Source organism: Cnephaeus nilssonii, assembly GCF_951640355.1.
Source record: "Cnephaeus nilssonii genome assembly, chromosome: 11".
NCBI classification, from domain to species: domain Eukaryota; kingdom Metazoa; phylum Chordata; class Mammalia; order Chiroptera; family Vespertilionidae; genus Cnephaeus; species Cnephaeus nilssonii.
In genome coordinates, this window is record NC_137082.1 from 69,127,894 (window position 1) to 69,151,843 (window position 23,950).

Sequence of the window (23,950 nt, forward strand, 5' to 3'; positions counted from 1 at the left end):
AGGTGCCGCAGCAGAAATATGAGGGCCTGGAACCTCCTCCTCCTGGTGGCCCTCCTGGCTTTGGGGAGCCAGCTGCCTGCTGTCTCGGGCAGGAGGAAGGGAGGTGAGTGAGCGTGGGTTCCTTTCCTCCAGGTACCAGGTGGTTTCTGCCTCTCTAGGGAGCTTAAGGGCTGGGGGAGGCAGGTAACTCAGTGTGTGTCTGTGTGTGTCTGTGCTGTGGATGTCTACTTCTCAGTGGGCATGTTTTGTTTGTGCCCGTCAGCTTGTCCATGTCTATGTCTGTAAACATCTTCCTGCCAGTTTCTCTGTGCTCGTCCGTGCCTGATACACAGCTGAGTGTGAGGTTCTGGCTGCACGCATGCCCATCTCCGTGTACTGTGGGTCAGGGGACAAATCTGTTTGTACCCTCTGCTCTGGTGGTCTCCACGGAGGTGTATGGGTCTGTGGGTCCACATGGCAAGGAGATGACCCTTCCTGTGGTCCTCTGTGGCCAACAGGCCGTGCCTGGTCTGGCTTCTTTCTCAGGCCCTCTCCGTCCCCCAGCCCCATCTGTGGAAGGGACTCCTGAATTGAGTAGGGATGTGGCTTTTTTTAGATCTGGATCTGTTGGGAGGAAGCTCTAGCCCTTCTTCTTTTCTCCCCGCCTCCCCCGCAAAAGGCTGGGGCTGACCTGTCACCAGGGAGGGGAGGCCAGGCTGCTGGAGTAGCTAGACAGGTGCCTCCTCACCTGGGCGAGGCCTCCACTTCCATCCCTTCTGGGCTGGAACACTCTGACCTACATACACCTGTGCAGCCCTGGCCCTGTCTTGGGAAGGGGACAGTAAAGGGGGCAGGTCCCCTCCTCTACAGGGCCCTGGGGAGCAGTTCCCTGCATCCTCTGTGCCACCTCTAGCCTAACTGAAAAAAAAAAATGTTTTTACTGATTTCTTAGAGCCGCGGTCGCCAACCTTTTGGACCTCGTGGACCACCGGTTGCGACTGCTGTCTTAGAGAGAGAAAGGAAGAGGGAGATAGATAGATAGATAGATAGATAGATAGATAGATAGATAGATAGATAGGAACATGGATGTGAGAGAAACATCGATTGGTTGCCTCCTGTATACACCCCAATTGAGGATTGAACCCCCAACCTGGGCATGTGCCCTGACCAGGAATCAAACTGGTGACTTTTCAGTGCATGGGACAATGCTCAACCAACTAAGCCACACCAGCCAGGGCCCCTCTAGCCTAACTTATGCCTTCCTCAGAGGCAGGGCTCTCTCCCTGGGGATGAGCTGGTTTGGGGAGGAGAGTGCTCAGAACTCCCAGGAGGGAAGGGTGCTGGCAAGTTCCAAGGCCAGACCCCATGCTGGCTGTGAGTCACATGCCATCACCACATTCCTCCTCCCTGCAAGGCTGGGAGGTCACAACTATTTCTATGCCCATTTTGCAGATGAGGAAACCGAGGCTCCGTGGGAAACCACTTGCCCAAGGATAAAGACTGCCTCTGAGTCAGTGTCAAAGGTGGCTGCTGCGGGCGGGTCTTTGTAATCAGGAAGACTTGCCTCCCAAACCTACTCCTTGTAAAATGGGGTCTCATCCCTCTCTCTCAGGAGTAAATGGAATAACACATGCTGGTCGCCTCCAGTTCATCGCATCTGCGTGTTCCCGGGTTTCCCCCGTGAGACCTCTGCCTGGCTCTCTGGAATTTCAGACAGTGGAGGAAAGCAGCAGAGTTGAGGGAAGGGATGTCTTAGTTTATTTTCCGTGGAAGCGCAGTCACCTCTGTTTATCAGATTCCCTCCACACACACTCAAATATGTCTGGGTGTCTGACATAGAGGGCCGGGCACAGTCCCTGACAGAGAGTGTCTAGCAAGTGTTTTCAACGGTCGTATTGTATTCTGAAGAGACCTGTGTCTTTAGCTCTTTGCATGTGGTTGTGCACATGACTGTGTGTGTATGTTCATGTCTCTGTTCACACCCATGCTACATGTTCACATATACATGACTGCATGTCTGGGTGTATGTGTAATTTCTGTGTATATGTATGGTGTGGGCAAAAGTCAGTTTGCATTTGTGAGTACACAAAACAGAGTTTATTCTTGTATTATTATTTATTAATTATTGTATTATTTTCTATAAGAACAACTGTAAACCTGCTTTTCCCTCCCCTGTATTTATGTGTATAGACATGTATATATGGCAGTTTGCCTGTATATTTATTCATATGGACATATACAGGGTGTCCCCAAAAATATATACATACAATGTCTGTAGATTCTATTACTTTTAAAAAATTAGTATATTTCTATTGATTTCAGAGAGGAAGGGAGAAGAAGAGAGAGATAGAAACATCAATGATGAGAGAGAATCATTGATTGGCTGCCTCCTGCATGTCCCCTATTAGGGATCGAGCCCCAACCCAGGCATATGCCCTGACTGTGACCTCCTGGTTCATATGTTGGCACTCAACCACTGAGTCACACCGGCTGGGCTCTTTTACATTTTGAAAATGAAATGTATTTTAATGAACACTGCCTTTATAATTATTCAAAGTATGTATACATTTTTTGGAACACCCTGTATTTGTTCACATAACTGTGTTTATACATACACTAGAGGGTGTGACATTGTGCATGGGGGGGGGGGGCCTCAGCCCAGCCTGCACCCTCTCGCAATCCTGGACCACTGGCTCCTAACCACTGGCCTGGCTGCCTGCCTGATCGCCCCTAACCGCCTCTGCCTGCCTGCCTGATCACCCCTAACCACTCTGCCTGCCTGCCTGATCACCCCTAACCACTCTGCCTGCCTGCCTGATCGCCCCTAACTGCTCCCCTGCCTGCCTGATGGCCCCTAACTGCCTCTGCCTTGGCCCCACTGCTGTGGCTTCATCCAGAAGGATGTCCAGAATGATGTTCGGAAGATTGTTCAGCTGACCGGTCTAATTAGCATACTACACTTTTATTATTATAGATAACTATCTTATATATATAACTATATATAGGACACATACACACATATATATGAATAGGTCAAACCATATAAAGTTGCTCTTTTTGTAGATCAAAAAAGTTGAATATTTGCATTCCATATGGTTAAGCCCATAGCTAATTGTGCTTATACAGTATATCTAAGTGTATTTGCATAGTTGACTATGTATGTGTACCTATGTCTGTGTGCATAAATATGTATATTTAGCTGTGATTGGGTAGGACTCTCAATCTTTGAGTGAGCATATCCAGAAGACAGTACTGTGTGGCTGTCAGTGTGTGTACATGACCGTGTCTCTGTGTACACATCTGTGGGCGGGGAACCTGGATCGGGAGGGAAGGTTAGGAAGGCAGATGAAGACTTGAGTGTAACCCACCAGACCCTCTCACACTGTCCCTCCAGGTTCTTATTCCCACCTCCCCTGCTGCTGCCACAGTTCTCCCCACTTGAAATGCCAGTTCTCACCTCCCTTCCTGTCTGTCTGTCTTTCCTCAAGGCTTAGGTCCTGGCCCTCCCCCCAGAAGCTCTCCGTGATTCTAAGACCTGACCCACGCCACCCAGTTCAGGCAGCTCGGTTTGCCCAGCTCCTTGTGGCCTGAACCCCTCTGACCAGGGCTGGACCCCAGAGAGCCTCCCAAGGCCCCTCCCAGCTCCAGCCTGAGAAGGAGAGGCTACTCAGGGTAGGGGGTCCCCCACAAACTAAGCTGCTCTTTCTCCAGCAGGAAATGGCAATTCCATTTAAGCCAACCCAATTACTCAACTGAAGTTGACTTTGAACGCTTACTGTGTGAGCAAGGTGCCTACTATGTGTGCAGCCAGCACCGAGTCAGGCCTGGAGGAGGAAGGTGGACACCAGGAAAAGTCACAGCACTGGATCCAGCTGCCTCAGGTGGCTCTTGACCCTTTTCTCAGGTGCTAGAAGGCCAGGGACCAGCTCCTGGCCCCGGGCCCAGCAGCGGCCAGAGCAGAGCGGTGGGCAGGACAGAAGGAGCATTGCCCTGGGAGACGAGGACTCTGAGTCCTGGTGGGTCTGGGCAATCACTGCTCCTTTCCGGCCTTGCTTTCTCCCTCTACAATACATGGAGGAAGCTATTGATGTGAGCCTTTTGCATGAAATCTGGAAATGGCCCAAAATCCTAACAAGAAAAGTGGCCAGGTAAGCTCCAGGGCAAAACATTCTAGAACTGTTCAGAGGACTGCCTGAACGAACAAGCTGATACAGATCCCGGGAACAGTGCCGCTGGCAGCAGTGACGGGCACAGGGCCGATGTGGCCGGCGGTGGCTGTGTGACAATGTGCCCGGCTGCCAACACCTGACACACCTGCGATGCGGGGCCTCCCTTCAGAACCTTCCTTTCAATAGTCACCGAGCCCCTCGTGTTTTGAGTCAAGGGCTGTGCGTCAGCCTAATGGTGAGCAAAGCGGGCAGGGATGTCTATTGTCATAGCTGCTGGGCAAGTGAGAGAGGCAGACAAATAGAGACAGAATCACCGACTGAAGGAGGAGCCTCTGGGAGTGTGTGGGCTGACAGAGTTACTCTAGGGTCAGGGAGGCAGGGTCTCCTGAGGACGTGGTGTTTCAGCTGAGACCTGGTGAATGGGTGGAGGACAGAGCAGCAGGCGAGGGCATGGCCAACGCGAGCCCCTGCAAAGAGCCGAGGACTGGAGTGGATCAGGAGCCACAAGAGTGAAGAGGATGAGGCTGGAGAGACGGGCCGGGGCCGGGGCCAGGCCAGGCGCGGCCTGGTTAGCGCAGGTGGAGATTTTGAACTGCATTCCCACCCCGCCCCAGCCAAACAGTCTCAAACCTGCCCAGAGGGAGGGAGTCCAGCTTCCCATTTCATAAACAGAAAACTGAGGCTTGGAGTACACATTTTTAGAAAGCTGCCAGTCATTTGTGACGTGGATGGACCGTGAGGGCATTATGCTGAGTGAAATAGACAGAGAAAGACAAATGCCGTGGAATCTAAAACTTATATGTGAAATCTAAAACACAAAACAAAACCAAGAAAACCAAGCTCGTAGATACAGAGAACAGACCAGTGGTTGCCAGGAGTGGAGGGGTGGAGGGTGAGCGAAATGGGTGAAGGGGATTCAAAGGCACAAGCTTCCAGTTATAAAACAAGTAAGTCACGAGGATGTCATGTGCAGCATGGCATCTATAGTCAATGACCCTGTATTGCATCTTTCAAAGTTGTTAAGAAAGTAGATCTTAAAAGTTTTCATCATAGGAACAAAATTTTAACAATGCATGGTGACACATGTTAACTAGACCTATCGTGGTGATCATTTTCTAATATATACAAATACTGAATCATTACCTTGTACATCTGAGGCTAACATAATGTTGCATGTCGATTATACCTCTATGAAAGAGCTAAATAAAAATAAATAAATAAAAGCAAGTCCATAAAAAAACAACAACAAATAATAACTTGCCAAAGGACAGGCAAGAACTAAAGGGAGGGGAATTCAGAGCTGGTGAGTCCCAGGTCAGCCCTGATTCCAGAACTCTGGTCTGCCTCCAGCCGCAATATCTGGGGGGGTCTCTTCCAGAGAGACATGGGGGATGTCCACCAGACGATGGGCCCTGCCTCCTGTCGGTGCCTGACCAGTGCGTGGACGACAGCCAGTGTCCCTCAAAGATGAAATGCTGCCACAAAAGTTGCTTCCGCCAGTGTGTCCGTAGGGTCACCGGTAAGTGTCCCTCTCCACCTTGCTGAATGCCCAAGCCCCAAGCCCCAAGCCCCAAGCCCCAGGGCTGCGGCTCGGGCAGGCTCACCCAGGCCCCTGTATTGCAGTGAAGCAGGGCACCTGCCCCGAGGACCGACTGCGCTGCCTCAGCCCCATCCAGCACCTGTGCCACCAGGACGCAGACTGCAGGGGCAGCAGCCGGTGCTGCCTCAGTGCCTGCGGCCGGGACTGCCGGAACCCCGTCAGAGGTATGTCCTGTGTGCCAGGCAGGCTCTTCCCTCTCTGAGCCCCAGCTCTAAGATGCCATCCACTTCAACACGCTTAATGGGATCCCTTCCCAGAGCCTGGGCCTCCCTGTGGCCATCAATGGGGAAGTGGATGGGGTGCGAGGGGTCCTGGTAGGATGATGGAGGAACTGGGGATCCTTGGTTCTCTTGGTGAACTTGTCCCCGGGACCACAACCCTGAACTGCTTTGAGCTTCAGGCTGCTCTTGTGAAGGATGGGGGAGGGGAGAGTCCTGCCTTCGGAGGCCACCAGGCCTGGGCTGATGGGGTCTGGATGGGCCATCAAGCCCAGAACTCAGAGCCCTATTATGGGAGCGGTTAACCCTTTCCTTCCCTCTCCTCAGGCTAATTCTGGTTTAGGATCCGTGGCTCTGAACCTCAGGATGGGGTTCCCTGCAGGAAGGGCTGATGACGGGGCCTGGGACCTGCCACCCAGACAGCACTGTCTCCACCGGTGACAGTTCCAACCTCCTGATAAACACCGATCCGTGGTGACTTCCCCTGCAGCCATCCACCAGGTTTTTCCTCCTGGGAATCAAGGTCCATGGCCAGACCTCAAAGGACTCCTCTCTGTACCACCACCACACTGAGCTCCTCATCCTTCCCGACACCCACCTTCACATCTCTGTGTACGTGTTTCTGCCACCTAAAATGCCCAATTCCGATAGGCCTCTCTGTGTGGGGTCCTGGCCCCTCCCCAGGCCCTGAGTGTATGTTCCAGCAGTTTCCGGAACATGTCTGTTCACATCCCCCCTTACACAATGTTCGCCATGCCTGCAAAATAGCGTCGTGACGTTTGGTGTACTGCCTGTACTCCTGTTTATCTAATGCTTTTCCTTAAGTGGACTCACTTTTGTATATAAGTAATTTCAAAAGGAAAGCTTGATGTGACTGCTATAAATAGGATAAGCAGGATTACTTGCACAAATAGAATCCTATATAATAAAAGCCTAATATGCTAAGTGTCAGATCATCCATTCAACCAATCAAAGCATAATATGCTAATGATATGCTAAGGCCACTCAACCAGTCGCTATGACGTGCACTGACCATCAGGGGGCAGATGCTCTGATCGGTAGGTTAGCTTGCTGCTGGGGTCTGGCTGATTGGGACTGAGCGAGAAGGGCCGAACACACCCTAGAGCCCTCCTGAGGTCCCTCCCCAGCTAGCCAACCTCCCCGATCCCGATCATGCACCAGTGGGGGTCCCTCGGCCTGGCTTGCACCCTCTCGCAATCTGGGACCCCTCAGGGGATGTCAGAAATCCGGTTTTGGCACGATCCTGCAGGCCAAACCAAGGGACCCCACTGGTGCACAAATTCATGCACTGGGCCTCTAGTGTGATTATAAAAGTGAATGCAATGAAAACCGCTATGTTCCATTAAAATCATGTCCAATTAAACAGTATTAAATAACATTATTAAATTCTAGCTAGATGCTGCCACCTGCCAAGACTGTGAGTCTAAAGCTTGCTCTCTGTTGTAATAAGTGAAGATTAAAGACACATGCCTCTAACCCGAGACTCACTCCGAGTCATTGTTGGATAATGTTGCATCCAGGTATACCCTAAGGTCATTTCAAATTGCTCCACATTTGGGGAAATGTTGCTTGAGCAGTTGGGATGTCATACTTTGAGGAGGGTCTGTCTCCACCATTGGACAATACTTCATTCACCTCCATTTCTTTCTTTTTTGTTTGTTTGTTTTGTTAATCCTCACCTGAGGATATTTTCCCCCCATTGCTTTTCAGAGAGAGTTGAAGGTAAAGAGTGTGCGGGAGAGAGAGAGAGAGAGAGAGAGAGAGAGAGAGAGAGAGAGAGAGGAACATCACTGTGAGAGAGACACATTGACTGGTTGCCTCACACATGCTCTCTGACGGGGGCAGGAGTAAACCTGCAACCCAGGTACATGCCCTTGACGGGAATCAAACCCATGACCCTCCAGTGTGCAGGCTGACACTCTAACCACTGAGCAACACTGAGCAGGGCTCACCTCCATTTCTTGCGGGTCCCCATCTGTATTCAGGGCCTGATAAGAAGGGGGGAAGTCAATGAGGAAATGACAGCCATCCCAAGGGACATTCCTGGACCCCGATAGCTGGATTCCTGGCTGTCTCTTTATCCAGGACCTGCTTGGGGAGAGGGTGGAGGTGGGCAGAATCCTCCCCGCTGTACCTGCTGGGTCGCCGCTTGTGCGCTGATAGAATCTGGGTCAGTCCTGGGCTTCTGGGTCTCACAAGGCTGAAGACAAGATATTGGCCAAGATTGGGGTTTCATTTGAGCCTCGACTGGAGAAGGAGCCACTTTCAAGTTCATGTGGTTGTTGACAGAATTTCAGTTTTTTGAGGGCATTTGAATTTAATTCCTTAGTTCCTAGCTGGTGGTTGGTGGGTGGCTGTCCTTACTTCCTTGCCTTTCCAGAATGGCGATTTGCTTCATCAAAACCAGCCCAGAGCCAAAATGTTCTGTAACCTCATCCTGGAAGTGACATTCCGTCACTTTTGTCCCATTCTGTTCATTAGAAACAAATCAGGAAGTCTTACGCGAAAGGGGAAGGGATTACACAAAGGTATGAATACCCGGAGGCAGACATCATCAGGAGATATTCTAAAAGCTGCAATGTCACACCCAGTCTACTTAATTCCAAAATTTCTGTACTTCATGCCACATCAAGCTTACTCTTTAGGTAAAACCCCATGGGTTCAGATGGTCCTTGAGGCCAGCAGCTGAAGGAGATTTGGGGGAGTAGCCCATCCATGGCACTGTATAGATATATTCAGCCCATATGCCTCTCTTCCCATTTCTATCAAGCATGAATTCATCTCAAACCCCAGCATGACCTGGGGACGAAACCAGATCCTGGCTTCATTCCTTCGGCCCTTTGGAAACAGATCTGTCATATCTTTTTGGAAACAACCTCTCCAACTTCAGGGGGGAACCCCTTGACTTTTGGGGGGATTGAAGGCTGCAGACAGAATACGAGGGCAGGAAGTGGGAGACCTGCTTCTCTGCAGATCTGCCTCAGTTTCCTTGTTGGGAAAATAAGGGAATTGGCTAAGATGAGCACTAAGTGTCTCCTGTTCTTTCTAATTTTGAGGGAAGAACTGAAGTGATAAAGCCTAGAGCTGCACTGTCCAATATGGTAACCACTAGTCACATGTGGCTACTGAGCACGTAAAATGTGATTAGTCCAATTGAGATTTACTGTAGGTGGATGTAGTGGGCAAAGTTCTAAGTGATTGCCAGTGACCCTTGTCCCTGGGTAATCTTCTCTTTGAGTGTAGGTAGAACCTGTGAATGTGTGTTATATGGCAAAAGGGAGATTGTCATGGGTGGGCCTGGCCTAAGCTAGTGAGCCCTTTAAAAGCAGAGCATTTTCTCTGGCTGGTCACAGAAGAGGAAGCCAGCACTCTGGTTTGCTTGGAAGAAAGCAAACATCCATGTTGTGAACTGCCTATGGGGCCACATATGAAGAAACCACATGTAGCCTCTATCAACTGAGAGGGATCCCCAGCAGTCAGCCAGAAGGAAAAGGGGACCTCAGTCCTACAACCACAAGGAAATGAATTCTGCCTGTAATCTGTGAGCTCGAAAGAGAACCCCAAGCCCCAGATGAAAACCATAGCCCTGGTTGATATCTTGACTTCAACCAGTGAGGCCCTGGGTAGAGAATCCAGCCATGCTGTGCACAGACTTCTGACCTATGGAAACTGTGAGATAATAAACGTGTATTGTTTTAAGTTGCTAAGTTTGTGGTAACTTCACGGCAATGAAAAATTAATCACTGGATTTTGAAGACTTAGTACAAAAATGAAAATGCAACACCTCATTAATAATTTACTGATTGATTCCATGCTGAGATTATAGTATTTTGGATATCCTGGGTTATGTAAAATATATTTGCTAGGTTTGATGGAGCAGTTGAGTTGATACCCTTCCCCCAGGAACTGGCTTTTTAGGACATTTCACTATGGACATTCCCTTTGCTGAAGACCACTTTTCACTTGCGGTGACCACATTCCATTCTCTCCCCTCCGGGTATGCATAAAGAGGTCTCCGCCCAGAAAAATCCCGCCAAAAGTCCTTTAAAAGCCGCTGACTCACCTCACTGGGTGCTGGAGCCGGCCAGGCTCAGCCACCTGGTGTGCGGATGATCAAATAAATTCATAATCCCTCACCACTCTGGCCTTGTGCATTCCTCCTTCGGCAACCTAACAATATTATTAAGGCTAATTTCACCTGTTTCCTTCTTTTTAATGTTGCTATCAGAAAACTTTCAGTTCTATGGGTGGCTTGCATTGTATCTATTGAACAGTGCTGCTCTAGAGGACTCAGAAGTTGGTATATGACCTTGGGCAAGTCGCTTCACCTCTCTAAGCCTTACATTTCTTCTTCTTTTTTAATAACATATTTTTATTGATTTCAGAGAGGAAGGGAGAGAGAGATAAAAACATCAATGATGAGAGAGAATCATTGATTGGCTGCCTCCTGCATACCCCCTACTGGGGATGGAGCCCACAACCAGGGCATGTGCCCTGACACGGAATCGAACTATGACCTTCCATTCATAGGCTGACGCTCAACCACTGAGCCACGCAGACTGGGCGAGCCTTACATTTCTTATCTGTGAGGTTGGAATAACAATAGCATCTACCCCACAGATATATTTGCAGCTTAAATGAGAGAGACCTATAGAATACTTAGCCCAATATAAGTGCTTGTTAAATGTTGGTCATTATTATTAAAAACAATTAATATTTGTAAAGCAGGAATCCTTTCTTGTATCCAGGTCTAATCTCCAGCACCCTCTCCCCAACCAGGCATACAGTAGGTGCTCAATAAATGCTGGCAGATGACACAACCTTGACAAACTCTTGGTCAGCGTTCCCCCTTACCCTCACAACCCACTGGGAGGTGGGAAGCGGGAACCTCTGGGCAGGTGAGGAGACTGAACTCCAAGGGGCAAAGGATCTGTTCTGGGCTTCGCAGCCGGCAGGGGAAGAGCAGGTCCTCCGCAGGCCGGGGGCTCACCGGGGGTGAGGCCTCTTCCTCCAACTCCCAGCGCAGGTCCCCTGGGCAGCCTCTCAGCGCAGGTCCCCTGGGCAGCCTCCCAGCGCAGGTCCCCTGGGCAGCCTCCCAGCGCAGGTCCCCTGGGCAGCCTCCCAGCGCAGAGGAGGGGAGTTCTTTCTCAAGTCCACAACTCCCAGCTAAGTGCCCTGAGCAGGTGACTGGGGCCCCTCTGTAAAAGGGGGAGCATAAGACCCTGTCCCTGTCAAGTTGGTATGAGCAACCCCTTGGATAAGTCGCCTTAGGCAGAGTGACCGGCACATCATTTGGGGAGCTGTCATTACTGTTGCTCTTTAGGAGGGACCCCGGCCCCTAAATGACTGCCCCTCCCCAGGTCTCTGACTTGGGAGGAGGTCCCAGCCGTAGGGCCCGGTCCCCAGACACCCTCACACCCCCGAACCGAGTCAGGAATAGAAACCACCGCCTCCGCCGCCCGCGGCCTCCCTCCTTCCCCCGGCAGCGATCGATGCGGCCTCAGCCGCGGGGGACGGAGGAAGACGGGGAAGGAGGGGGCAGCGGGACCTCCACAGCAGCGAGGCTCGGCGGGGCCACCCAGGCAGAGACCCGCCCGGGGCGGCCAGGGGCTCCCGGGCCTCGGCGCCTTCCGGGACAGACGCACTGGGCGGCAGGTAAGGGGCCGCCCTCGGGGAGGGGCGTGGTCCGGGGAAGGGGCGGGGGCTGCGCGACTGGGAGGCGGGGGCTGCGGTTCCGGGTGCTCACACCCTCTCCACGAGACCCTCCAGGGAGGGAGCAGTATGGGATGGCCCCGCTTTGAGGCTGGTTCTGTTCATCTGTCAGGTGGGGTTAGAAAACCTCCCCTGAGGGTTTGCGGTAGGGATTCAAACCAGTGCACAGAGCCCAGGGAAGTGACCAGTACAAGTGTGGGGAGAGTCTTGAGAATCACAAAACCTAGTTCCCAGCCTTACCTGTGCATGGACTAGCTGTTGAGCACATCACTAATCTTTCCGACTGGTACTCAGATTCTTACTGGGGAATGTTTGTTGAATTAATTGTCCCATTTCATAAACAGGAAGGTGAGCTCCAGAAAGAGAAAGGGGTTTGCCCACAGAGGGGCAGCTCATGGTGATGGAACTGGATTAGGGACTTCCCTTTTTAAAAAAAAATACATTTTTTAAAAAAATTGATTTCAGAGAGGAAGGGAGAGGGAAAGAGAAACATCAATGATGAGAGAGAATCATTGATCCGCTGCCTCCTGCACGGCCCACATGGGGGATCGAGCTTGCAACAGGAGCATGTGCCCTGACCGGGAATCGAACCCTCACCTCCTGGTTCATAGGTTGAGGCTCAACCACTGAGCCACGCCGGCCAGGCAGAAACCTCATTTTTTTGATGACAAGTCCAGGCGGAGGGGTGGGATGCAGCTGCAGTGCACACATATTTATTGTGCACAATTTATGTGCCAGGACTGTGCTGCGGCTGAACACCTTGCCTCATGTAATCCTCACAGCTCTCCTGGGAAGGAGGGTGTTCCCCACTTTATGGACGGGGCAGCTGAAGCTCAGAGAAGGGTCTGCTCAAGGTCAACAGGAGGCAGACTCAGAATTGGAGCCCAGGTCCGACCAGAAAGACATGCCAGAGCACGTACTGTGTTCCAGGGGTTTTGCACACATACTCACGATAACCCTTCAACTGAAGTGCTGTTGTCCCCATTCTATAGATAAGAGCGCTAAAGCCCGGACTGGAGGAGACGGGCCTTCGGCCACACAACAGATCTAAGGACAAAACCTCAACTCGCTTCAACGCCGAGCCCAGGGTAAGTGAAGGACACCCTGCCCACTCCTTGCCAGGCACTGGGCCAGCTGCTTGATGCACATTCAATCCCTGTCCACCCCGGGAGGCAGGCATTACCGAACCCACAGTGCAGATGACATTACCGAGGTCAGGAGGTGAGTCACTGGCCCTCAGTTCCAGCAGCGCTTAGAGACAGTGGGCAGTGGCAGGAAACTGACATTTCCTGAATATCCACGCAGGCCGACCACTTCTATACCTACCTCAATCCCCCAGCCTTCCCTGGACGGTGCTAGTTTCTGCATAGTGCAGGAAGCTGACCTGGAGAAGAGCAGGTGCATCTAAGGTGGAGATAGACTTGCCTGACTCCCGGAGACAGTGAAACAGGTGGATGATGTATTAAACCTCTTCTGGGAGCCAAGCCCAATAAAGACATTAGTTCAGCTAACCTTTTAACCATAGTTGGAGGCGGACATTTTTATCTCCACTTGACAGAGGCTCAGAGAGGTGACATGACTTGCCTACAGTCACACAAGAAAGCCAGAGTTCAATCTGACAGACTCCACAGATGCTTTAAATAGTACCAAGCCAATGGCTGTCAAGCTTGACCATGCGTCAGAATCACCCATCCACAGAGTTTCTGACGCAGCCCGTCTAGAGCAGGCTGAGAAATCGCATTTTGACAAATTTCCAGGTGATGCCAACTCTGCTAGCAGGGAACACACTTTGAGAACGGACTGGTCTATACTGATTCTCCCCACAACCCTCGGTGGTAAGCACTCATTATCCCCATTTTGCTAAGGAGGAATTAGGTTCTGAGTGTGGTGTGTCCAAGATCCCACAGTAGACCTCTGCGTCTAAACTCAAATTTTGTCTGGGAAAGGGAGACATCCTATATAAGCATCCCCCAGATGCCAGACTACCTGCCTCCAAAGTAGGTTCAGTGTTTGTTTATGCCAATGAAGCGAGGGTGGGGAGGCTCAGTGATTTGACCAAAGTCCCCCAGTCAGGGAGTGAGGACTGGTCAAACCCAAGCCTGACTCTTCAGTCCAGAGGGCATCTGATACGTTCCGAGCGCCTACTGCATACCAGACACTTCACAGAGAGCATCCGACACCCCTGGGTGGTAAATGGGGCGGGGGATTTGACGATCTTCCTGTAAGGAAAGTCCGGGCACCCCGGGACCCCCCCCCCCCTCCTCCCGCCTAAGGGCGCTTCTCCTGTGTCCACAGGGCAGAGCGCCACAACCATGGTGAGCGAGTCCCCAGGGCCGGGCGCCACGGTTCTCTGGCGGCGAAGTGACGAGGCGCTGAGCGTGAACGTGGGCGGCGTGCGGCGGCGGCTGAGCGCGCGCGCCCTGGCGCGCTTCCCGGGCACGCGGCTGGGCCGCCTGCAGGCCGCGGCGTCGGAGGAGCAGGCGCGGCGCCTGTGCGACGACTACGACGCGGCCGCTCGGGAGTTCTACTTCGACAGGCACCCGGGCTTCTTCCTGGGGCTGCTGCACTTCTACCGCACCGGCCACCTGCACGTGCTCGACGAGCTGTGCGTCTTCGCCTTCGGCCAGGAAGCCGAGTACTGGGGCCTGGGCGAGAGCGCGCTGGCCACGTGCTGCCGCGCGCGCTACCAGGAGCGGCGTGTGGCGCGGCCGCGCGCCTGGGACGAGGACAGCGACGCGCCGAGCAGCGTGGACCCGAGCCCCGGCGAGATCTCCGACGTGCAGCGCGAGCTGGCGCGCTATGGCGCGGCGCGCTGCGGCCGCCTGCGCCGCCGTCTCTGGCTCACCATGGAGAACCCGGGCTACTCGCTGCCCAGCAAGCTCTTCAGCTGCGTCTCCATCGGCGTGGTGCTCGCCTCCATCGCCGCCATGTGCATCCACAGCCTGCCCGAGTACCAGGCCCGCGAGGCGGCTGCAGCCGTGGCTGCGGTGGCCGCGGGCCGCAGCGCGGAAGACGTGCGGGACGACCCGGTGCTGAGGCGCCTGGAGTACTTCTGCATCGCCTGGTTCAGCTTCGAGGTGTCTTCGCGCCTCCTGCTGGCGCCCAGCCCGCGTAACTTCTTCTGCCACCCGCTCAACCTAATCGACATTGTGTCCGTGCTGCCTTTCTATCTCACGCTGATGGCTGGCGCGGCGCTCGGCGACCAGGGAGGTGCGGGCGGCGAGGATCTCGGCGACCTGGGCAAGGTGGTGCAGGTGTTCCGCCTCATGCGCATCTTCCGCGTGCTCAAGTTGGCGCGCCACTCCACCGGGCTGCGCTCGCTGGGCGCCACACTCAAGGTAGGGCCTCTGAGGCCGGGTAGGGGGCTGAGGGGGAGGCAGGTGTAACCACGGGGCAGGTTAGCAGATGCACTGAACCAGCCTGCTGTGTCCAGGCACACGGTGAACTGCAGCACATCCTTTATACCAGGCACAGGGCCAGATAGCGGGTGTACATTTCACGTCCAATTTGACCTTCCCAGCCTTCCGGTTATCTCTATGTCCCATGGGAGAAAACTGACCCAGGGCTGCGCTGGTCTTCCTTTCCAAAAAATAAAAATAAAAACAGAAAGGTCACTTTTGATCTATCTGTCAAATATCAAATAATACATAGCACAAAGATATGCAAAGCAGGATGCTAACTGGCTTCTCCACTGAGCTGTTCTTCTGAGGTTATCAGGGGCCACAGATATCATAGGTCTTGCTTAGTAGACAAGTCTAGTACAGCCCCAGAGCTCATACTGAGTGCTAATTCTGTGCCATTTTCACATCCATTATCGATTTCATCCTCAGGACAACTTCCTCTGAAAGATGCTCTTATTTATTCCCTTCCCGTAGATGACAAACCTGAGGTTGGCTTTTTAAAGCCTGGTTGCAATTAATTGAGCACCCTCCTTGAGCCAGGCCCTGCACTGGGGGTGAATCACTGCCCTGGGAAGCTTACCCTTAAGGGGGTGAAATTAGCTTGGTTTGGGGAGGGAGGGAGGGCACGTGAACAGCTTAGACAGAGGCCTGAAGAGAGAACAGGATGAATGATGGGAGAGGGACATGGAGGGAGGGGTGCCAGTTGATAAGGTTGAAGAGGGTATTGAAGGGCCATGACCTCTTGGCTCAGGATTTCGGACTTTATCCCAAGGGAAATGGGGCTTAAGCAGGGGCAAGTATTATTGTCACTACTTTGCAGATGTGGAAACCGAGGCTCCAAGAGGTGACAGGACCTGTCAGAGGTTCCTCCGTGAGTGGCAGAGCCTAGAGAAGAACCCAGCTGTGCCTGACTCCAGTACCTCACGTTCTTTCTCCTAACCCCCCCTGGAACCCTGCTAAAGATCCTAGAAGATGCTGATTGATCCCTTCCACCCACAGCTTAGTAAAGCCTTTTGTATGCCCCCATGGCAGGGCAGCCAGCATGCAGGGTGCAGGCAGGGTGACCTGGGCAGAATGCTGGGGCAATGGACAGATATAGAGAATTCCATTAGCTAGACACCCTGAACTCAGCACCTCTCCAGAGATGACCCCTCCATCCCAGAACTCTGCCTTGCCTTCACCGTGCAGGGAGCCAGGGCCCGATGCCACCAGCTTTCTGCGAGGAGGGAGAAGGGTATTGATGGAGGCTTCCAGGGTCCAAGTCACAGCTGTGAGACTCCAGACGAGAGCCTTGCTGCTCACAGCGAGGCCCCCGACCACCAGCAGCTTTCTCATTAGCTGGAAGCTTGCTAGAACTGCAGAATCCCTGGCCCTACGCCAGACCTCCTCAATTGGGTTCTGCCTTTTAAACAGTTTGGAAGCCCTGCTCTAGGCTAGGAGTTCTCAGCCTCAATTAACATTTGGGGCCAGATCATTCTTTGTTGTGGGGGGCTGTCCTATGCATTGTAGGATGTTTAGCAGCGTCCTTGGCCTCTTACCCACTAGATACTGGTAGCACACCTGTCTCAGTTGTGACTATCAAAAATGTCTCCAGATATTGCCACATATCGCCTGGGGACTTTATCCCAAGGGAAATGGGGTTTAAGCCCTGGTTGAGAACCACTGCCCTAGGGCTTGGCCTCAGGGGCAAAGCAAATATACACACCCATAGGCAAGTGCATTCTGTGAGGGGTCTAGGGAAAGTATATATCCTCTCAGCTTCCTTGAGAGGCAGAAAATATTTTTGTACTTATCAGAAATGAGGTCAGCCAGTCAAAAGTACACGAAACCAACCCTTTGCACTGTGGAATATAAACTGTGGCTCTCTCTTGATTCTGCAACAGTAGAAAAAGCACAGGCTTTTCATTCACTGGCTGCTGCCACTAGTGCTGCCCACATTAGAAGAAACAAATGTGGCTCAGCAGGCACCTTGGACAATGGAAATCAAGGCCTGTGTTCAGTCCCAGGGAGTATGGCTGATTATTGTAGTTGAAAGACCTTAGTTTGGAGTCAGGGACCTAGGTCCTGGCACCAGCTCTACCTTGCTCTGTGACTATGGATCTGTCCCTTCTACTCTCCGGGCCTCAGTTTCCCCATCTGCCCAATGCCAGGTCTGTAAGCCCACCCAGCTCTAACTCGGCTTCCTACTTTTCTTCCAGCACAGCTACCGTGAGGTGGGCATCTTACTGCTGTATCTGGCCGTGGGTGTGTCAGTGTTCTCCGGTGTGGCCTACACAGCTGAGAAGGAGGAGGACGTGGGCTTTGACACCATCCCAGCCTGCTGGTGGTGGGGCACAGTGAGCATGACCACCGTGGGCTATGGGGATGTGGTGCCCGTGACGGTGGCCGGCAAGCTGGCAGCCTCGGGCTGCATCCTCGGGGGCATCCTGGTGGTAGCGCTCCCCATCACCATCATCTTCAATAAGTTCTCTCACTTCTACCGGCGCCAGAAGGCTCTGGAAGCCGCAGTGCGCAACAGTGGCCACCAGGAGTTTGAAGACTTGCTGAGCAGTGTCGATGGGGTGTCGGAGGGGTCTCTGGAGACATCCCGAGAGACCTCCCAGGAGGGAAGGTCTGCAGACCTGGAGGCCCAGGCCCCCAGTGAGCCTTCAAACTCTAAGATTTATTAAAACCAGGGCTCATGTTTCCCTTCCCACACCCCTGCACTCAGCTACAACAGACCAGAGATCCGTCCCCTGCTGAAGTTCTTCGTGGTGGCATGACCGCTCAGGGTCACTCATCCTGGCCTGAGAATTGACCCCCAGAAGCTGGCTCCCTTCCTCCAAAGGCTCAGGGAAGGACAGTGTTACCCCAGATGATGTGAGCTTGAAGAGCGACCCAGAGACCTTTATAAACAAACCTCCAAGCCATCTGGGAAGCAGCATGAGCCAGAGGGAGAAAGTCGGAAGGATGCTAACAATTCCTTGCCACCTGCTATTAGCTAGATCACCTATGGCCCTATGTTGGAGGATGAGAATTACCCCCATTTCACAGATGAGGAAACGAAGGCTCAGAGAGGTGCAATGACTTGCTCAAATGGCACGCAACTAGGGTTGCAGTAGGGTCAAGTTTGGAATCCATGCTTGTTGGTCTGCCAACAGTGTTTCTTCCACTCTGTCTTCCCTCACGAAGCTTGCGTAGGGTTTTAGTAGGTTTCTCTGTCAGGGCTAGGGAAAGGATGAGACAGGGGATTCAGATGTAGGAGCCCTGGACCTCACTTGTGGTTCTTTCCCAGGAGCGTCCAAAAGGACTCGGCTCCCTAAGATGAGGCCTGGGAGGGAGAGGGAGTTGCCTCCTTAGCTGATGTGCAAGATTTGTGAAGCAGTATCTGTAGCTTCCTCCCAGGGCTGGCCTGAGGTACAGAAAAGGGGCCCTGGCCTGAGGCCTGAAGTCTAGATCTAGTTCTACTGGGACCTGATTTGGGAAGTGGGCAAGTCCCTGCCCCATCTCCAGGTTTCAGCCCATCTGTGAAATGGTCACAGTCAGCCCAGAGGGAGATGAAAGCCAATGGAACAGGGAGGTACTGATTTCCAGCCGGCCTGGCTCAGAAATGGTGGCCAGGAGCTGCCGTGCATGAACACCTGTCCACCCACGCTGAATCCCCCAGTCTGGTCACGGCAGTTCCTGTCTGCCTACCCTGCAGACCTCCGGCCATATCTTGAGTTACCAGCCAGGCCAATGCTTGAGGCTCCTGCCCTTTTGGCCAGCCCCAGCCCCTCATTCTTGCTGGGGGCATCTCTTGTATACTCACCTACTGAATCCTCTCTACTTGCTAAAGAAGTTGGGAGGCAAGGGTCCCCTAGCCCTTTCCCACACTGTTGCTAGAACATCCGTCACTGTACTGTCATTGTCTGGCTGTGGCTCTGTCTGTCCCACCACATTGAGCTTCAGGATGGGGGACACTGTCCGGCTGAACCTGGACTTGGTGCACAGTAGGTATTTAGTAAATGCTGAATGGATCAACTGATTTGTACAGCTACTGTGTGCCAAGCACTGAGGAGGAAGAGGAAAGAAAGAGCCCGAGGGAGACCTTGCCCTCTAGAGGGTGTAGACAGGCCTGAAAAGGAGGTCCTTTCAGTTCTGTCCCCTCTCCCTCCTTGCTTTTTTGAGGGTTTTACAATGATTTCCTTGTAGATTCTTCACTCGCTCATTCAACAAATATCCACTGGAAAAGTCGTAAGTTGGGGCTTCACATGTGGCCTGCAGACAGGTTTCATTTAGCTGAACAATATCTTTAGTATATTTTTAAAATGTGAATGCCTTTGGGTGAGGCATGCAGTCTCAGGTTCCCCATCGTACCCCCTGCCCCCACACACAGTCGCTCCTGTGTTAGCCCCACCACTTAGATTTACTTTACCCACATTGGCTGTGATTTATTGACGTCTTATTAGGTTCAACAGATTGAATGCCAAGCAAAATATATATCCCTGTGTCTTGAAGCTTACAGACTAGTGGGGAGACAGATTTTAATCCAATAATCACATGAATAAATAATAATAAGCTCTACTAACTACAAGAACTATAAGGGTTTTAATATAGCAGGGACCATTGACTGAGAAGGTCAGAGAAGACTTTCCTGAGCAAGTGGACAGTTTAACATATGGATCAATAGAAATTAGTGCGGGGGTGGGGGTGGGGCCTCCAGGAAAGCAGTGTATCCCAAGCGGAGGGAACAGCATGTGTGAAGGCCTCATATCATACACAGGGCCTGGTACATAGGCTTCCAGACATAGATGGTTTCAGTCTCCAGATTGGAGCAGACTGGAACTGAGCCAAGGGGCCGCTCATGAATTGACCACACACACACCCACACCCACACCCACACCCACCCACCACCACCCCCACCCACCCCCCACCCCCACCCCCACGCACCTCCTGCATGTTCACCCTGTGACATCTAGGCCCAGCTCTGCCCAGGTCAAGGCACAGAGACCAGGTGGGCTGCATGCAACCACCCTCATGGTCTTGCTAAACACAGCGAGTAGCCAGCTAGCTTCCAGACTTTCTGACCCCACGGACAAGTCCCTAAAGCTGGTGTGGGAAAAGCTCAGGAGAGAATCTACCATGAGGTTGTGTGTGGTCCTGGCAGAAAAGCAACAGCTCCCTCCCACTCCCATGTATCAATGTAGCCATTATGCAAATAAAGAGGCTGGGCCCAGGGACCTATTTGTGCCTGTATGGAGCTGGCTGCCTGGCATGTTTTCTGGGTGATTGGGGAGGGCGGAGTGACAACATGGAGTGACTCAGAATCCCCATCTCTGGTTCCAGTCTTACACTGGGCACAGGTTGCAAGTGACAGGAATCCAGCTGGAACTAACTTGGTCCAAGAGGGAAATTCACTAGCCTCAATCATTGAAGTGATGAACAACGGTTATAACTAGGGTTCTTTGGATACAAGCAACAGAAACCTTAAGGAAAAAAATGAATTTATTGGAAGATGTATTCATTTCCTGTGGCTGCATAACAAGTCACCACAAATTTGATGGCTTAAAAACAACAGAATTACGGTATTCTTTCACCATTTTGCAGGCCAGAAATCCAAAAATCAAGGTGTCAGCAGGCCACATTGTCTCCGGAGGCTCTACGAGAGAATTCTCTCCTTGCCTCTGCCGGCTTCTGGTGGCTGCTGGCATTGCTTGGCTTGTGGCTGCATCACTCCAAATGCTGCCTTTGTCATCACAGCCTGTGTGTGTCCAATCTCCCAATGCCCCTCTCTCATAAGGATGGTATTTAGGGCCCACTTGGATAATACAAGATGTTCTCATCTGGAGATCCTTAACTTAATCATTTCTGCCAAAAGACCCTTTTCCCAAGCAAGGTAACATATATGGGTTCTGAGATTACAGTGTAGATATAACTTTGGGACCACCATTCAGCCTACTATAGAAGAGTATTGGTGAAGCTCACCCAATCAAAGGAAAGGCTGACTGACCATGCCTCAGGAAATACCGGAACGAGGGGAGCTGTAGGGACTGAAGTACAGGACTCATGAACCTTCTGTTTAGGACACTGTCATTCAAATGACCCTCCTCCAATCACCTTCTTTCCTTGGATCATTCTGCTCACAGTCCCCGTCCAAAATAAAGGGGAGAGATGTTAACGGGCAAAAATAGTACATTTCCACTACATCCCAACTCGTGGCTGCCCAGCACATGTTCTTCCTAAACACGTTTTGTAAATGTTTCCAACATAAGGAAACGCTCTTTGCTCTCTAGGCCCTATTGATGTGATTTAACCAAGGTAGTGGGTCAGTTGGATGTCTTGTAGTGGAATCAGGGAATCAGTCTTTCTGATGCAGAGCTGGGAGAGAACTCAGGTGTCCCTGAGTGAACAGTAAAGAAACTGTTAACGCTTTCCAGCAAAAGGCTTCCAGTGGTTTCTGTTTCTTGGAAGAGAGAATTAAAACAAGAGATGCCCATAGCTCCAGGGGTGTAATATGGAGCACATACCTAGTACAGCAGCTAAAATTAGAATTGCCTCTTGATTAAAATACCCTCCTGTCAGTTTCCAAGACCCATCCAATCTTGTGCTGGTCAAACAGGGGAAACTGTTTTCATAGGGGTTATCACTCTCCAGGGTCTCCTCAGACATGTGGTACCACCGCTGAGTGTCTATTCGGGGACAGTGGCTCAATCGGATTCTGATGGCCTCCATGGGTCAGGGAGCCAAGTGGGGATCTTTTCAAACTATCACTCAGAAACTGGAGATAGAGGACAGCTTTGGGATCCCACTAGGCCTCCAGTGACATGGAAAAAGGTCAAAATATTATTTTTCACATGATTGTGAGCCTATAGTAAGTAGTACTCTTCAGCCCAAGAAATGGACATGAACATATTAGCTCCAAGTCTTCATCCAAGGTTCCCTGAAAGATTTTAGTATTTGCCTTTCTTCAGCACCTGGTTACCCTGGTCAATGGCCACAGGTCCTTTTGGAGAAGGCAGAAAATGTTCACATACATCCACATAACAGCAGTACAGCAGTCCTTCCTCAAGGACAAATAGCATATATTCCATTCAAAGGGCTTTAGATCAACAACTAAACTCTTGGTATTAGGTATTAGGTGATGCTCTGCACCGGTTGTGGTGACTTAACTCAGGGTGTTTGTTTTTGCTTTAGAGACTATTTTTTCGGTTTTGTTGGTTATACAATCAAGTAAGAATTGAGTGGTCAGTTCTGGTTAAATTTTTTAGAGTCCTCTAGCCTGAGATCATGACTCATTCAGAGCCTGCTGAATACTACAATGACCATTCCCACTTAATTTCTGAGGGTCAGATATCACCTGCCCTTCCACACCCCTGCACTCCCTCCCCTCTGGTATCTGGGAGCCCTCCACCCAACCCTTGACCTAGACTGTCCTCAAAGCAAGGGTCAAGTGTTCTTGGTTCACTGAGGGCCAAAGTTAGAGGTATTTGCAGGAAGGAGGCACAAATGAGATCCAGTCCAGCCTCCCAGCTTCAGAAATATTTGAATCCTTTCCTCTCTGATGCCAAGGAATTTGGGGCCTTTAAATTCCATTTCATGTGGGCCAGCGATTGGTCCAAGTTTGCACTGGCCAACCCATCAGTTGTTAGAACCCAGCCAGCTCCTGGCCCGAGCACGGAGAATGCAGAACCCCTGGTACGTGCTGCATGTCAAGAAGATCAGCCTGGTCCAACGTTACCTTTCCCCCCTCCTCCTTCAAGCACCACAAAAATCCATTCCCACGAGTATCCCCCACATTTCTGATGGTATCAATTAACAAGTTTCTGTACTTCTGCATGGCTCCAAGATTCTTTCCTACTCACTCAGAGTCTATTTTTCACCCTCTAGGCCAAAACTGATTCCCACCTTCCAGTCAGGCAGCCTTGAGGGGCAGGGCAGGCAGGCACTTGGGAGCTTTCTCCAGTAGGGGAGGGTGGGGACTGCTTCCACCCAGTGTTTTGGATTGCCCTGTGTCCTCTCACAGAGCGGTTCCACTTGTCACTATCCCACGCTTCCTGTCGACGCCCAGCTTCGCTCAAGTGCAGTGGGGCTGTGACCTTGGCAACCTGCACATGCATTGTCAACTTTGGTTTTGGAGATCTCAGCCCCACGGCCGAGTCATGAGATCCTTTCACCGCGGCCATGGAAGTGCTCTCCGTTTCATTCTGTGCTCAAATTATTCTGGGCTTGCTTTGTTGACTGTCCCTTTACATTATTCCGTGGAATTAGAAATAAACATTCGATCCCACAGCCTGGACATTCCTCACCTCCTTAGACTGGACTGTGACAAAAGCTCCCCCTTCTCGAAGAGTCACCTCCTCGGTGGTCAGACCTCAGACCGTGTCAAGAAACACAGGAAGTAGCCCTTGACCGTTGCACCCCCATGGTCTGCTGGTGCTTGAGCCAGAGCATGAGCAGCGACCTTGAGTGTCTTGCCTCATGACAGCCCAATAATTTTTAACACCCACATTCTCTGGAGGACACACTGCCTGTTCTGATTTCTGTATCAGTCAGGAGTCGTTAGTTGCAAATAACAGAAGTCAGTTCTGGAAAACTTAAGCAAAAAATGAGTGCATGGGATAGCTACTGGCTAGGATTAAACAACCGGGCTCTGAGAAAGGAACAAGGGCGATATGGGGACCATGGTATTTAGGACCCATGAACCACCTCTTAGGGCGCTGTAATTAGAACACCTTAGGGACAACTGCCTCCATTCTATGTATCACTCTGCTCAAACTAGCAATTCCCTGAAGACTGAGTCTAACTGGACTGGTTTGGGTCGCATGCCCATCACGTGGCTGGGGGAAAGAATGGAAGATCTGTCACCGACAGCCCCACCAGGACAGACAG

The 23,950-nt window shown here is 51.7% G+C and overlaps 2 protein-coding genes across 2 annotated transcripts; both read left to right on the forward strand.

The window, feature by feature from the left end:
- Positions 1-18: 18 nt before the first annotated feature.
- On the forward strand, positions 19-12,750 carry WFDC5 (WAP four-disulfide core domain 5; the record flags this gene model as incomplete). Its single annotated transcript, XM_079783440.1, has 4 exons — positions 19-103; positions 5,527-5,667; positions 5,772-5,912; positions 12,692-12,750. 4 exons carry the CDS (start codon positions 19-21, stop codon positions 12,748-12,750), a joined length of 426 nt encoding a protein of 141 aa, XP_079639566.1.
- Positions 12,751-13,738: 988 nt separating this feature from the next.
- Positions 13,739-17,769, forward strand: KCNS1 (potassium voltage-gated channel modifier subfamily S member 1; the record flags this gene model as incomplete). Its single annotated transcript, XM_079784999.1, has 2 exons — positions 13,739-15,037; positions 17,299-17,769. Exons 1-2 carry the CDS (start codon positions 14,012-14,014, stop codon positions 17,767-17,769), a joined length of 1,497 nt encoding a protein of 498 aa, XP_079641125.1. The 5' UTR covers positions 13,739-14,011.
- Between the last annotated feature and the right edge of the window lie 6,181 nt (positions 17,770-23,950).